We start from the raw sequence: 15,796 nt of genomic DNA on the forward strand, positions 1-15,796 counted from the left end.
TTCTTAAAGGGGAGGTGGGGGTGGACGGACTCCTGCCATTTGTGGATGTGCGTTAAGTCGGCATGAAGGGGTGGGGGAGTTGTTTCTAAAATTACAAGCATGAAGTGATGCATCTAGCAATTTATTCCGGAGAGTTTCTGTTTTTAGAGAATGCAGAGACTCCAGAGAGGAGAGTGACATCTCCAAGATGGGGCTTTCTTTTTTCCTTCCTTTTTTTTAACTGGGCTATCATTAGCAATTCCAAACACGTTTGTCAATTAATCAATGTTTAACAAATGCCACCAAGTAGTTTGGCTACTGATTCCCTCTGCCCCCATCTGCAAAACAACAACTTTTAACGAAGCACTGAATATTCATTAGACTGTAATATATTTATGGCTTTCCCATTAGAGTTTAATTTTGGCCAATAAACTTTGTTTTCAGTGTTTAATGGGTTTTTAATGGGTAATTTTATGAACTGTGTATTTTAATGGGAGAAGACAATGAGACGTTATTATTCCACTTGCTCGCACAGTATTTCTGCATTATACACATCAATGTATTTTCAGCACATTGTCATCAAGTCGTGTCCATTTCGATAGAGCCTTATCAGCCGTGCAGTTTTGGCAAAACAAAACTATATCAACAACTATATCAACAACTATATCAACACAAATATATCAACACAAATGAGAACACAGCGAAACAAAACAAAACAGAAGTACAGAGCTCAAAGAAAGTAAGCGAGACAGAGACAGATAGAGACAGAGAGAGCGGGAGGGGGGCAGACATCCCTCAGTGCCATTGCAGGAGATAGGCTACTCCTTCCTCCAGGGAGTAAGGTCTGTTTGAAAAGAACGGTGTCTGCTGGTGCTCTGGGCAGCAGGTGTGAAAACTCTCCAACAGGGCTCCTGCACTCTTCTGTTATTACATCTTTTTAGGGCCATGAAAGAGGGAGCAGATGACCCAGAGTGGGGGACAGAGTGTGAGTGGGGGTGGGGGGGGGGATTGTGTTTCTTTTGATTGATAGCAGCCCTGTGACTAATGCATAGATTTATAATAATTTTCCCCAGCAATGCCCAATTATGCATGGCAGATAAATTATGATGCCTGTTGTCCGGCGTTGGCTTCATCCCCCCAGCTAATGGACATTTGGGAAGGGTCTTATGAAATGACCTCACACTTGGCTTAACAGCTTTCTGGCCTTACCCTACCCCACCCCATAGAAGGGGATATACAGGCCCTCAACATGTGCGGGTGGGATAATAGCTTATCTCACAAAACATGCCATTATGTAATTAGCCGAACAAAACATTTGCTAATGCACAATCGCAACATTTATTCCACTCTATACAGGAATTAAAAGCATGTCTTTATATCCTATAAAAGGAGCTGGATGTTTATTTCTAATGAATAGCAAGAGAGAGGCTCCAGAAGAGTGAAGCCCTGATTCATACTTTTGTCGCATGATCGGGTCGCGCCGAAAATAGATCCACCAACAAGCTCACAATAATGTGTCTGGAATGTGACGCATTGTGAGCTTGTAGGTCTAGAGTTCTGCTGTTTTCAGTGCGTGACACCGTCGTGCGACAGAGCATAAATTAGGCTCGAGACACTGCAGACAATCTTGCTCCATGTCTCATCCTGCCACGCTGTGAAATGTGGTCTGCCTCTTAGATTGGTGTTTTTATGACAGCCCAGGTAGTGTGCAGCGGTAGGATGACCACATCCTAGTGAGAATGCCCTGTTTTATATTAGTGCCATAAATCATAGCGGACTGTAGAACAGAGGACTTAAGGGGCTTCGGGACTCAAAGACAAATCAAGAGATCCCCCTTTGATAACAAAATCTTAGTCTAGAGAGATACATGTTGCTATGCTCTTTTCTAAAATAGTTGTTGAGCTTTCTTTGAGTTGTCAGCTTGTGGCTTATCAACACGAGTGTCACAATCTTCCCTTCTATCTTTTTTCCTTCTGGCATTATCCCTTGTGTATGCCTGTGTGTTTTGTATCATGACTGGGCTGCATTCCTTCCATCAAGGAGAGTTTTAACATGGCTGAAATGTTTCATGTCATACCAGCTACACCACCTCGAGCAGCATCCTTAAAAGCATTTATACTTTTCATGTCTATTCAAAAACTGTTTTTTATATTCTAATGTATTTTTGACATTGGAGAGATATTCTCAACATAGATTTTTATTCATTGATTGATAACATTGACCAAAATATATTTCTCCCATTATTTTATTTTTTATTTAATTCTTGGTCATCGTTTCATGTCAAAACAGGGTAATGATGCAAGCAGTAGACCTACATTTTTGCTGGTTTTAGTTGCCCTCTCTGTAGGAGTAACATTGTTTTTTGGGGGGGACAATTAATCGTAATACCAGAGAGCACAAAAGCACACCTAGTACATAATCTTCCTTAGAATAGAAGTAATGAGTTTCTTGGTAATAATCGTTGTTGTAGACAGCCAAATACACATTCCTGTCATGAGCTGTTAATTTTTGCAATCAATTACAGCTCTGTTTTAAGAGCTGTGCAGTGCAATTTTAGAAAGGTGATGAGCGCATCAAAGTGTGAAGTAGGTCAGCTAATCGAGCCTCTTACACATCACATCAACCCTTTGATGCGCTTTTGGTTCCAAGTGTTTCATAAGAATACAGCCATAAATATACTAACATTAATAAATCTATAGTGTGGCGCTGGACCTAGAGATGGATGACAGGAATGGAAGCTGGAAATGGTTTACTGTGGTCGGTAGACGGTGGAGTAGTGCGCCACCCTGAATAGAGCCCTGATTGGATTGATCCACGCCGGCGCTTTTGTTTACAAGCGACCTCTCCACAATCGGCACAATTTAACAGTGCAGCATCCCAGTAGGCTTGTTGCATCCATGTCCGTTTTTGTTCCTCAGGGCAGGGAAAACAAAAGTGCCAGGAAGGGAGAAGGGGAGAGGATTCCCAGGGGAATTGTGAAACAGCACCGGAGTACTCCAGGCTCCTTGGCTTCCTGCCAAGCTCACATTTCAGCTCACCCAGTGCTACCCCTCACAGGAAAACACACGACCCATAGAACGGCCGGGTGATTTAATACTTAGTTAAATGCCGAAAATAGTCGAAGTACAAGCTCACAGTGCGTCGAACTGCGGCACATTGTGAGTTTGTACATCAGCTATTTTCGGCGGCCGACCCCGGTGCGCAACACAGTATAACGGGGCTCTCATGTGCGTGGGTCCGAATCTGCTGCAGTTTCACTCGGTCAACCTAAATTGACTGGGCAACTTTCGGAAGTGAGAAATATCCTGACCAGCTGATCGCCAAAACTGGCCAACAGACGTTAACACACTCCCCCCTGGGGGGCCTCCCGAAAGCAAAGCCTATTTCTGTCGAGGAGAGCCACTGTCTCCATCACGCTTTCCTACAATAGGATGCAGCTCGCACAGATCCCTCAATAAATCCCAGGCCAGCACAAAAGCTGTCAGTGGACCGCTCCTGAATAGATTAATAAGATTTCCATAATTAGGCAGGCTCCTGACAATAGGATCCTTCAGGCTTTGTCTCAGGGCCAACACGATTGTCCGAGCCGCACACGTCTGCTGGACGGCCATGCACTACAATGGCCTCACAGACAGTAAGGCGGTCAGTAGCGGAACATCTGTCTCCCGTGGGGCCAAGGGAACTCGCACACATACGCGCAAATAAGAAAATCTCATGTGCACACACACAGTCGTTTTCTTATCAACGCCCCTGCAGACTGCCACGGTCTGTATTTGGTGGTTGATGTTGCACACCATCCTCCTCGCATCTTTGCATATAGAAAGTTGATGATCACAGACAATTTGTGTTGCACTCACTGCTCGTTTAACAATACCGTTGAAATATGACATCATTAAATACTCTCAGCCATTGGATCACAATGCAGAGCTCTCCTCATAATGAGGAATAAAAAGCTTCCAAAATAATTGTCTGAACTGAGGATAGAATCCATTTCATAATGTGCGTCTGTCCTGGACCATTTCTTATTAAATGTGAGCTTTTAACCATAATAATCCTTTGTTGTTATGAATATGGTTTGGTTGATATAGTTGACTGCAATGTCTGAAAGCTACAGTACTCAGAGTGTGCAGCTAAATACTGTGAGGGAAATGTTTTCCATACGGAACTGAAACAGTTACTGCAATGTGACTTAAAGCTATAATATGGTTACACACAACTGGACAGCAAAACACATAAATCACTATCATAGCTCTCTACAGAAGAAACATCCGTTTATCAATTTCTCATGTTAACAAAGTAGTCTTTCTTTAATCTTGCCCAACAAAAAACCAACGGTTTTGATATTTTTACTTAATGTACTTAATCTTGTGACAGTATTATATAATATACAGTAATTCACAACATTATAGTGTATTACAGTCGTGTAGTATAGCCAAATATTAGTATTGAATCATAATCACAGTTAAGCTTATTGTTACAACACTACTCGCAGTACGGACACTATTTTCCGGATTGTCTGATTCTAATCTTAGCTCTCTTACTGTGCCTCAAGTAAATTAATCTGCATGGCATCTAAGCGGTGGTGTAGATTAGAGCTTGCTCAATTTATTGTGGAGCATTGATGCTCTACAAACCGCAATCCTGCAGAGATCTAATTACAGGAAAAGAGCTCAACTGCTGTGCAAACCTGCTATGTACGTGAGTACAAAACCGGAGTGTTTTTTACTGTGTTTGTTTGCATTTGTTTGTTCACACAAACACATAGATAACATCACCGTCGGGTGGAACACCATGCATGTCCAAAACGTACTATTTACATACTATGACAAATCATAAAAGATAATATATATATATATATATATATATATATATATATATATATATATATTCCATAAATTCCATCCAACAGTGATTACGTAGAGTGCAGGGTTCTGAAAACAAGGCAAATGTTTTTAAAGACTATAGTAAAATACTATTGTGTTCAGAGGAAATGACTTGATTTCTCTCTCCCTGATTTTGAGCAGGAAAACGGTGACGTGGTCCTTTAGATTTTGGCAGCTGGCCACTGCTGTGATTTGGGGATTCGTTCGGGGTAGTGGACCGTTCTGTATTGCTGCTATACTCCGATGATGAAGTGGACAGCAGTTAGCCCGCCTCGCAGAGCCCTCTAATGTCCGCCCCAGTCCGCTTAGAGAGGACGGAACGGGAGTGCCTGCTGTCCACTCTATCCCCGCCCCTCCCTCCCTCCATCCCTCCCTCCCCGCTGCCGGTTTTATGAGCTCCCCTGGGCTCCCATCCATCTCTGTCACACACAGGCCCCATTATTGGGCTCGCTCAGAAACTGGTTGGACTGCAGATGGGAAGGGCCTGCAGGACATATACGGTTTCTGCAGCCTGGACAATGACCCGCGAGTCAAACCACAAAAATATGTGGTCAGCTGGGTGTGGAGAAGAAGCCAATGTCTTCAGTGTGTTCATAAAAAATTTAGATATATATTTAAAAAAGAAAACAAGTGAGCAGAGTCCTAGAAGAATGTTGTTTTATTCCCCGTTGTGGTGGGTTTGTGTGTGGGTTAGCCAGAGCTTAGAGATCTACTTGAACTGGTTTGGCCACTGGGAACTTAAGGCAGTGGATTTGAATATGAAGGACATGATAATCCAATGGCCATCTGGTCTGCTGAGTCTCATCTGACAGAATAAATAACAGGCGTAATCTGAAAACACACATGGGGAGGTTTGTAAAGAAAGAGGACAAAGTTTAGGATAGAGCTACGGCCCACAGTGCGAGTGAAAGCAGAGCCGAATCGGTGGTAGTTGTTATCTAGATTTGATTTAAATGGCAATAACAGAAGCGGCTCCGCACAAACAGACAGAGCTATGAATAATGAATCATCAGGCATTCACCGAAGGCAAGGCAAGCAGACCAGTAATGACGGCTTTTGCTTTATTCCTTTTACCTCTCTATTTCTGCCTGGAGTAGTGCTCACCTCAGGCTACACTGTGACAGTTCAATAATGCCAAGTTATGCTTGGAATGTCAAGCTAATGCCCCAGCAAGCGGTGGCCCTAGACTTCATGAAATGGCTGATTCTGTAGTCATCATCATTTGATTTAATGCGTAGTGATTTGTATGTAAACTATGTATATTGATTTACATGTTCAAATCGTATCATGTATATTAGTTATACATGTAAGCGCCCACTCAAAGTCTCGAACAGTGTGAATTTGTTGCCTTTTTTTTTAGTACAGTCGTCTAACCTATATTAATCTAATATATAACGGCGTCACACAATATGGATTCAGAATATTTCTGTTGAAAGCTTCACTGGGGAAGAAACAACCTCTTTATGGTTATGGCTGGAATGAAAAATATGATTAATCAATTCAAATTTCCACTCTTTTCTGTACTTAGTTTTGGTGTGTGTGTGTGTGTGTGTGTGTGTGTGTGTGTGTGTGTGTGTGTGTGTGTGTGTGTGTGTGTGTGTGTGTGTGTGTGTGTGTGTGTGTGCGTGCGTGTGTGCGGGTGTGTGTGCGTGCGTGCGTGTGTGCGTGCGTGCGTGTGTGCGGGTGCGTGCGCACGCTTCGTGTGGACCGGCCATGATCAATCAGACCTCAGCCAGTGGTGGAGTCAGCCAGGGGAACAGGCATTCCACTCTCCCAATGTTCCATGGGAGACCATGCTGATGAATAGCACACTATGCTGCAATTCCCATCCCAACCCCACCCCCTTTCTCTTTCCACTCTCTCCACACCACTGTCCACACACAAACACACACACACACACACACACACACACACACACACACACACACACACACACACACACACACACACACACACACACACACACACACACACACACACACACACACACACACACACACACACACACACACACACACACACACTTCCCCTCACCGCCACCCCCCTGTCCCTCCCTCCCTCTGTCCAGCCGGACAGGGGGAGCTGGGCCTTTTTGGAGCTCTGGTGTGCGGCGGGTGGGTGGGGGGGGGGGGGTGGGGTCAGGCATTCAGAGCAACATGCACGGAGAGATAACAATAGGTCCTCTGGGAGACCTGCAGATGCTAGCAGTGCAGGGGATAGTGGGGCCTTATCACTGCTCTCCAACACAAGCTGGGAAAATACAAGACAACACATGCAATCTTCCATCTCTCTCTCTCTCTCTCTCTCTCTCTCTCTCTCTTTCTTTCCTTCTCCCTCCCTCCCTCCCTCCCCCTCATTGGGTAATTCTAGCTCCTTCTGCTACCAGGCATGACGGTAACACTAAAATACAATCTTTTCCAAACATGTGAAAGCCCCCTTTTCTTCTTTCTTTCTTTCTGACTGACTGCTGTGAGAAGAGGTGGGACATGCGATCATGTTGTCACACCGCAAAATCATCGTTTGTTCATTTTAATCTGACGGTGTGAAAATTGACCCAAATGGAGTCTTACGGGTTCATTTACCGGTACTGTGAACTCAACACAGTTCCACAGAGGAACACACACTGGTGTGAAAACATGTGCGACGAGCCCTTGTAAATGTTAAGCTATTTCCAGCATCTAAATCACTTAAGGGAAATTTCACTCTTTTAATGTCTCAGGCTTTTGGGAGCACCCCAGACAGTTTTTAAGTTGTTTGATTCAGTATTTAGATATTTGATATTCATTTGATCACACGTGTCCCTTTCCTATACAAACCCATTGTAACTTCAAATTCCATTTTTAACCACGTTGGATTAATTGAAAACACCTGTCCTCGGTTCTGGTCACTGATATGGTCCTTCCAGTGTGTTAGGAGACTTTGTTTTTTCAATTAATTTTTGCATTTAATTTTAAATTTTGGGGCGGGGGGGAGGAAAAAACAACAAAAAAAATGAATAAATTAATTCATGAATAAAATAAATGACCTGTCTCCCCTGTGTGTGTCTCTCCAGGCCTTTATAAGATGCACTGGAATCCGGAGCATGCCCAGTCCCTCAGCCAGTGGCCTGAGCAGCACCTGGACGTGTCCTCGACCACCTCCTCTCCGGCCCACAAGTCGGAGCTCTATGCCGGCCGCGGCCGCGGCTCCAACAGCTACGCCTGGGCCAATGACGACATCTCCGCCCTCACAGCCTCCAACCTGCTGAAGCGCTATGCTGAGAAGTACGCCGGCGTGCTGGACTCGCCGTACGACCGGCCGCCCACCGTGGGCGTCTACCCTGAACCGGGGCCCTTCGGCCCAAAGACCGAGCTGGAGCCCTGGCCGCTGACTCACAGCACTGATGGCTCCTATCCCTTGGGGACACCCGGGGGCCATGACAGCCTCTCGGGCCCAAAGGCTATTGTGGCCACGTCGGCAGGCCCCCCGGGGGCCAGCAGCGTGTCGGTGGTGAACAGTAACCTCTCAGACTCTGGCTACAGTGGCAGCAGCTCCTGCAGTGGATCACACTCCGGCGACTATCCCCCAACCTACAATGGCACCTACCTCTCCTCAGGGTACTGTCCCCAGCCCCCTGCAGCACTTCCCCCTGCCTCCCTCCACACTCTCCAGCCCACCCCGACCCTGGTGCCCAGCTACAGCCCCACCACACCTGTCTACAACTACCCCCCCAGCACCTACCCCCACCAAACCAGCCTTGCCCCTAGCTATACCCACCCGACAGCGGCTTATCTATCCTCTGGCCTGGCAGCCCCGACTCCCCTGCCCTCAAGACCCACGGTGGTGGGAGGAAGTTACAGCTACCAGACAGCCAACCTTGGCACCGCCGAATCCGGAGGGACATTAAAGAGAAAAGCATTTGAGATGGGTCTGGAGGAGGATGAGGGAGGGGACGTCTCTCGCTACAGGAAGTATGGCTATGACTCTATGAAGGCTGGGGGAGACTCGCCCTATAGTGTGAATGATAAAGGAGAGTGCCGGGGAAACGGTTTCAGCACAAGCAGCAAGGCCTCCTCTCAACCCCTGGTGTCTCCTCAGTACGGGGTGGCAGGAGAGTACAGCCCCCCTGCGGGCCTGACGGGGGAGAATGGACCAGGGAAGCAGGGATTCTCCCAACAACAGCAGCACCGCTCCCAGGCCCACAAGCGATGTGGCCAGACCGGGGAGACCGTGAAGAGCCCAGATCCCAGACTCCTGGACTTTGTCAATGGGGACCTGTTGGACTGCAGCCCAGCTCTGGGGTGGGGAGAGCTGGCTGGACTCACCCATGTCAAGGCAGCACTGGAGGAGGACCTGCTGTGGCCCGTGTTGAGGCCCAGCCCGGCGGTTCGGCCACCCAGAACCGTCCTGCTGTTTGGCCCCCGGGGAGGAGGTAAGACCACACTGGCTCGTTCGTTGGCATCACAGCTGGGGGCCTCCTTTTACCGGCTTAGTGGGGCCATGCTGGCCTCAAAAGGAAAGGCAGAGGCAGAGCAGATCCTGGGGGCTCTGTTGCAAGTGGCAGGGGCCCGGCAGCCATCGGTGGTGCTGCTCAGCCAGCTGGAGGCTATGGAGGAGGAAGGGCTGAGGCAGACACTCCTGGCCACCCTAGAGAAGGCCCAGGCCGGGCCGGTCATCCTGGTGTGCGCCACGGGCAGGCCTGACCTGCTGCAGGACGCCGTACATCGCAGCTTCGCCAAGCGCTACCACGTTGGCCTGCCAGACGTGGCCATGCGCAGACAAGTGCTGCTGCAGGCGCTGGCACCCCAGGGCTGGAGCCTGAGCGAAAGGGAGCTGAACGCTGTGTTGCAGCGCGCAGAGGGCTTCTCTGTGTGGGAGCTGCTGCAGCTCAGTCAGCAGGCTCTCTCCTCTGCCTCGTCCTCTACAGGGGGCATGCACGGCCTGGCCACGCCCTCCACACCCCCTGCCTTCACAGACTTTGAGGATGCCTTCTGCAAGGTGCGTCCACATGCCACCTCAAAAGAACTGGACACTTGTATAGAGTGGAGCAAGGTGTATAGCCACTAAGACAGCTGCCGGTCACTGTACTGGGACTGCCCTATGACCCTGTTTTTGCTTTGACATGACAAGCCTTGGGAATGTTTTGTTGTTGTTTTGTAATGACCTATTATGCAGCTTTTGCTGTTTTTTGTGCTGTTTTTGCTTTTGCTAATGAATATAAACAATATTTTATTTTTTCCCAAAGAGAGAGAGAGAGAGAGGGAGAGAGAGGAAAAGATGAATAGGCCTTGTTGAGTTGGGCAGTGTGTTAAATGTTTGGCCAATGGGAAAACTAGACCATTATTTGGGTGCTTTCAGCAATCCTGATTAGCCTTGGTCCAGGACACAATCAGTTATTTGTTGCTAGGTGAAGTGGTCCAAGATTATGGATAATCAGGGTTTGGGAAATCCCCCCCTTTGACTGCTACTCTCAGGATCCTATTTATTGCCAATCCACTACTGGTATCCTAGTTTGATTTGGCCATCTTCATTTATTTTTTATTTTTTTTCCCAAGATTTTGCAACAATTTTTTTCACCCAGTGTCAATTATCTAATGTAATCCTGGGTGCTACACTCCCTCTGACAACCTGGGGAGAGCAACGGACTGACCTCATGCTTCCTTCTAATCATGAGGAGTCCAAGCCGCTTCTTTTCACCTGACGGGGAGAGTTTCCCTGGTTGGACGTAGCGTGTGGCCATCATCTTGGCCATCTTTATTGTCACTGTTCATTATAAAGGGCTTGGAGCAACAAAATGTAAAATGATTTTGACCAAATACATGTATAATCAGCGGGCCAGCATTGTACGGTATTCTTCAAAGCAACAAGGTCTTCTATCATGAGTAATAGTAGACATAATCCTCATAGCTTCTCACCAAATCATAGAAGTTAGTGTATATTCAGTTGTCATTGTACTGGAAAAAACAAAGAACAAATTACTTTTTTTTCTCTGATTATATTTACCTTTATTTGAGAAAAATATATCTTTATTTTTTGGACACTTTTTACATCAAAATTTAAATGCTCAAGAAAAATTCTGTCCTCAAAATAAAAATCCTCCTCTCCACTTTCAAGCGACGCTGAATCTGGTCTCCTCTCCCCGACCGGGAAGGAATCGCATTCTGCATTATGACTCGCTTTCACTGATCGGGGATGTCCTTTACAGAGCATCTATCAAGGAGGACATTAGCCGACTTTACTTGATTCGTTTTTGAAGTCGATAAACAAACTTGTCATAATTCACCCTGTTGACAGAGCATAGTTTCAGTGATGTGGTGACACTGAGGGGTCTTTACTGTCCCCGGGGTCACAGGCTCCAAATCTGGCAACAGAAAGTTTTCGTCTGACTCTATGAAAGATAAGGTGGCGGGGAACTGCTGATTAGCGAACATGGAAGCGTTAGTGAAAGTTTTCTTTGGGCATGTCATCATAGTTTTCTTTGGGCATGGCCATTCTGAAGCTCACAAATCTGCTCTTTCCTCCTTGGTGGGGAATTGAGAAGAATTGAGTTCACAACAAAAGCCTGGACTTCCCAACAAGGTCATCTGCTCCTTCTAAACTGGACTCATTGACGGGATCAGCATTCCAGGAACAATTGGCATCATCTGTAGAGGTTGACCAATCCTATAGCTCTCCTCTCTGGTGGAGCGTTATTGTCACATCCATTCTCATAAACGGTGGAAGTGTCTGCTTTTCCATTTGAGAGCAGCACCCTTGTCTTCTCCTTCCACTGTCAACATTTTTGAATTCCTGATCTCTCTTCAGAGGAAGCACTTGGATTTAAAATGTGCAAACACCTTGGCAGGAGAGTTATGTTGTGTTGTCTGTCGCATGAATGTTTTTCTTTAGGGTGAAGGCAGTGAGGGTGGTATTCGTAAATTGGATCTCCATTTACTGTACATTGTGGGTTGTGGGTCATCCGGCTTCCCTGAAGCTGCCTGATGTCCTTGTCCGGTGTGATTGTTGAGTTCAAAGTAGAGTCTTTGTTGTCTCCACGGAGGGGGCATGGCAACGTTCATAAAAGTGGTAGATATGACAAGAAACCTTGATGTTGCTGTTGCACTCTGTGTAGCTACTTTCCTTTACACCTTCACTAGAAAATAGAGTCCTTGTTTGTCCCGAACCACAATACCTTATGAACGCATCTCACCAAAGCATTGTGAATCTTTGTTTGCACTGGATTTTTAGGGGCCCGTTCACACCTGAACGACTGGCAGTGTGTCATTAACGCATTGGGAATCGCGGGGGAGACGCCGGCCCATTTTATCATGACATTCATTTAGATCTGGTCTTGAGGGTGTTCTTTGTCAAAGCACGCAACGTCTCCTCTTTTCCAGGGCTGAAAAGTTAAATTTTTTTGCCACTTCCCATTAACTGTTCTGGGTTCACTTTGTATTTCTACTGTACTGCACACTGTTTCTGGTTAAAATACTTTATCTATCTAAATATTCTACTAATGGTACTATACTCATACACAAAACGGTACTATGCACACAAAAGATGACAGTATTATTTTGTGTTACTGTGCATAATCTCCACCAATTTAGTTTTTCTTTGTTTTTTTTGTTGTCTATCTCACATTCCTCATCGAGTGCAGTTTTCCTGAGAACTCCCAAATAGCCTACAGCCCTTACCCACCCACACGACAGGCTTCCCCAACAGTATATCTGCTTTCTCTTTCACTTACTACTTATAATTTTTTTAGTATGTAGTCTTGTTTGAAATGCTCAGGAAGAATTTCTTTACCTCAGAAATAAGAAATAAAGAATGTATGTAATCCTAGGGTCTTAGTAGAGCCATGCCGAGTGAGGCGGAAGCATGATTTATACTTCGTTGTATGCCGGCATCGTATGCTGAAAATAGCCAGTCTACCAGCTCATGAGGCGTCGCTTCGCCATGCCTTGTGAGCTTGTACAGCAGCTATTAAGGCTCTCGACACAGTCACACGATGGAGTATAAATGAAGCACGAGAGTGGCAGGAGAGACCTGACACAGTCTTGTAAGACCCACTGCAGCTGTGCTTTTACCTCGGGAGAGAAACTTGAAAATGCTACAAAGAGTAACATTGAATGTAATTCAGGTATTTCAAAGGATATTTGATGCCATAAATCCATGTTTTTATTATATATGAATATATAAATATGTTTTTCTTTTCTTTTATCCTTTATTGTTTATGTAGATTTTTGGTGGAGTGATGGATGTCTTCATGAAACGTTATGTGGAGTACAGAAAAAAATCCCCCTCCCCCTTCTTTGTTGGACAAACTGTTGATACGTCCCCATCGTATCTATTACGTGTTTACATACATACTGCCATGCATGCATGTGTTTATATTTTCACAGCAGCAAAATTGTCATTTGAAAATGTAAATAAAATACACAGAATCACACACGGTCACACAATAAATATTCAGATAGACTTAAAGTAAAACAATAATTAAAAAAAAGTTAAATAAATAAATACATAAGAATGGAACAGTGAGACATTATGCTGTATCTTCTGTAGCCGTTGTCTAAACCAGTAGTTCTCAAAGTGAGACAGGGACCCCCAGGGGTCCTTGAGGGGGTTCCAGGGGGTCCCCAGCGAAATGAGTTAATATAGTATCAATCAATTTAACCACGTTAACCCACTTTTATGCTTTGGCTATTTAAAAAAAGCCAATCTATAAGCTCAATGCATCATGAGCTTGTAGAGATTTTGACATTTTAAAACATTTTAGCAACACAAATATTCTCTTATGGGGGTCATTTCTCACATGGGAGAAATACATATCAATTTGGAGGTCCTTGACACGAGAAGGTTTGAGAACCACTGATGCAATCATACATTTAGAAAACGCTGATTGCTACTAATGCGTCCATATATTGCAGTCAAACCCAACATGTCGACAATCCAGAGAAAACCCTCTTTTTTTCCGGCCAATTTTAACAAGCTGGAAAAAACGTGGTCATTCCACTGCAGGTATACTGAGGTCATGCTTATTTGACTGTTACCATGGTCCCGAGGAGGTACACACACAAAGAGTGATGTAATATTTCCCTCTCGCCTCCCCCATGTTCCTTTTCCCTCCTCTTCCCTCTTTGTGTACCCCCGGTCGGTCTCATTAGATTGGATTGCCCCCAGCCCCTAGCTCCGGCAGCCATGTGGCCCGATCGTCCTCCCCAACACACCCAACCCCCCCCCCCCCCCCCCCCCCACACACACACACACACACACACACACCCCTTCACCGTACTCAGTCCTCCCGGAGTGGCCAAGGTCTTGATTGATGTCCGGCAACCTTATATCACCAATCAGCCTTCCCCTCTACAGCTGGTGGCTTCAGTCATGCCATAAAGCCAGATCAATCAGAGTGACCCCCGCTGTGCATATTGATCACTGTCTAAGAAACTGAACACATAATACAAATTACAGGACAACCCCCACCTGCCAAGCCTCAAGCAGCCACTCATAAGATAAGGTTCATATCATTGCTATCGGGCAGAAACCTTGTGTCCCCATATTTCTACTTTTACTGTCTCCCCCCCCCCCCCCCCGCCCACTTCGTGTTGCGCAAAAGTAGTGAAAATAGCCAAACTGCGAGCTTGTAGATCTGCTATTTTAGCTATTTTTTAAACATTTTTTGAAGTGAAAAGTTGGTAAAGTGAAAGTTAAATCCGTGGGTTTTAGAAATATGAAAAGTATTTACAAGAGCTCAAAACTAAATAATTACATCCGTTAGAACACGCTTATTTCCTGAAAAGAAACTGTTTTGGCCATACAAGGTTTCGACCCGAGCGCAACCGCTAAAGCGTTTTATTTACGTGTAATTACAGAGATGAAATAAAATATCACTTTGAGGTATGGTGTCACTTCAGATATGTCACACAACATACACATTACACACCTTTATTGATCAGTGTTATCAGAAACAAAACAGTTTGTCCAACAAATGGGCTTTCGTTAGCTCTTTTGATCTCTTATCACAGTAATTTTGTTCTTGGTTCTTGTACATTTTCTGTAACCATTTCTACCTCATTTTTGCGACATATTGTACATGAAAATATTTATTTCATGTCTTTTTTGATGTCTGTTTAAAAAAAAAGATAATGTTCTTGAACTGTAATGGTCTACCTCAGAAAAGACTGTATTTTAAGAGATGACACGATATTAAACAGAATATGTCAATACTTGATTGTGACTGTGTTTAATTGTTTTTAATTCCGCCATCATTTAAGGGACTGCAATTGGCCAGAGTGCAAAAGTGACATCCTGGAGGTGCTTGCATCACGTCACCCTAGCGTGACCTTAATGTTAAGGTCAACTAAGTCACTTAAAGTAATTACCAAATCATTTAAAGTATAAACACACTAATGAACTTTTAGTTTATTGTAACATGTGCATGGAATGATGTCACACAACAACCTACACAGTTAAAAACCAAGAGAGTTTCAAATGGATGAAATGAATACTGAGTCGGCATCAGTGTGGGGAAAAAAACAACTATTAATCACAGTTGCATGCTGAACATTTAATTTTAACTAATCATCAGCAATATTGTATTACTGCAGTCTTCGGTGTGTGTGTGTGTGTGTGTGTGTGTGTGTGTGTGTGTGTGTGTGTGTGTGTGTGTGTGTGTGTGTGTGTGTGTGTGTGAGAGAGAGAGAGAGAGAGTTGTGCAGAGAAAGACACAAAAGACAGATAGAGTGCATGTGAATGTATAGCACAGTATGTGTTTGTGGCTAGCTCCAGAACAGCAACAGAGGCAATGTGCTAGCACACCCCTGAGGCCCAGAGCCAGCCCAGCACAGGAGCACAGAGGTCCTTCATCCCTGTCAGTGTCTGTAAACAACAGCCTGTCCCAGCGGTGTGCCCCTACGCTATTCCTGGGCTTTCCTGACATCCTTCAAAATCTCAAAACTAAACCAAGAGTACAA

At 45.1% G+C, this 15,796-nt stretch overlaps 1 protein-coding gene across 2 annotated transcripts in view; it reads left to right on the forward strand.

Moving 5' to 3' along the window:
- Positions 1–15,049, forward strand: part of fignl2 (fidgetin like 2) — a 23,742-nt gene extending 8,693 nt beyond the window's left edge. For both annotated transcript variants that reach the window (XM_083769235.1, XM_083769236.1), the window contains one exon: positions 7,915–15,049. In XM_083769235.1, the coding sequence (XP_083625361.1) occupies positions 7,915–9,908 (1,994 nt within the window). In that variant the 3' untranslated portion in view covers positions 9,909–15,049. The remainder of the gene's footprint in view (positions 1–7,914) is intronic.
- Positions 15,050–15,796: the final 747 nt, after the last annotated feature.

This window comes from Protomyctophum parallelum (genome assembly GCF_964188405.1).
Source record: "Protomyctophum parallelum genome assembly, chromosome: 7".
NCBI lineage: Eukaryota > Metazoa > Chordata > Actinopteri > Myctophiformes > Myctophidae > Protomyctophum > Protomyctophum parallelum.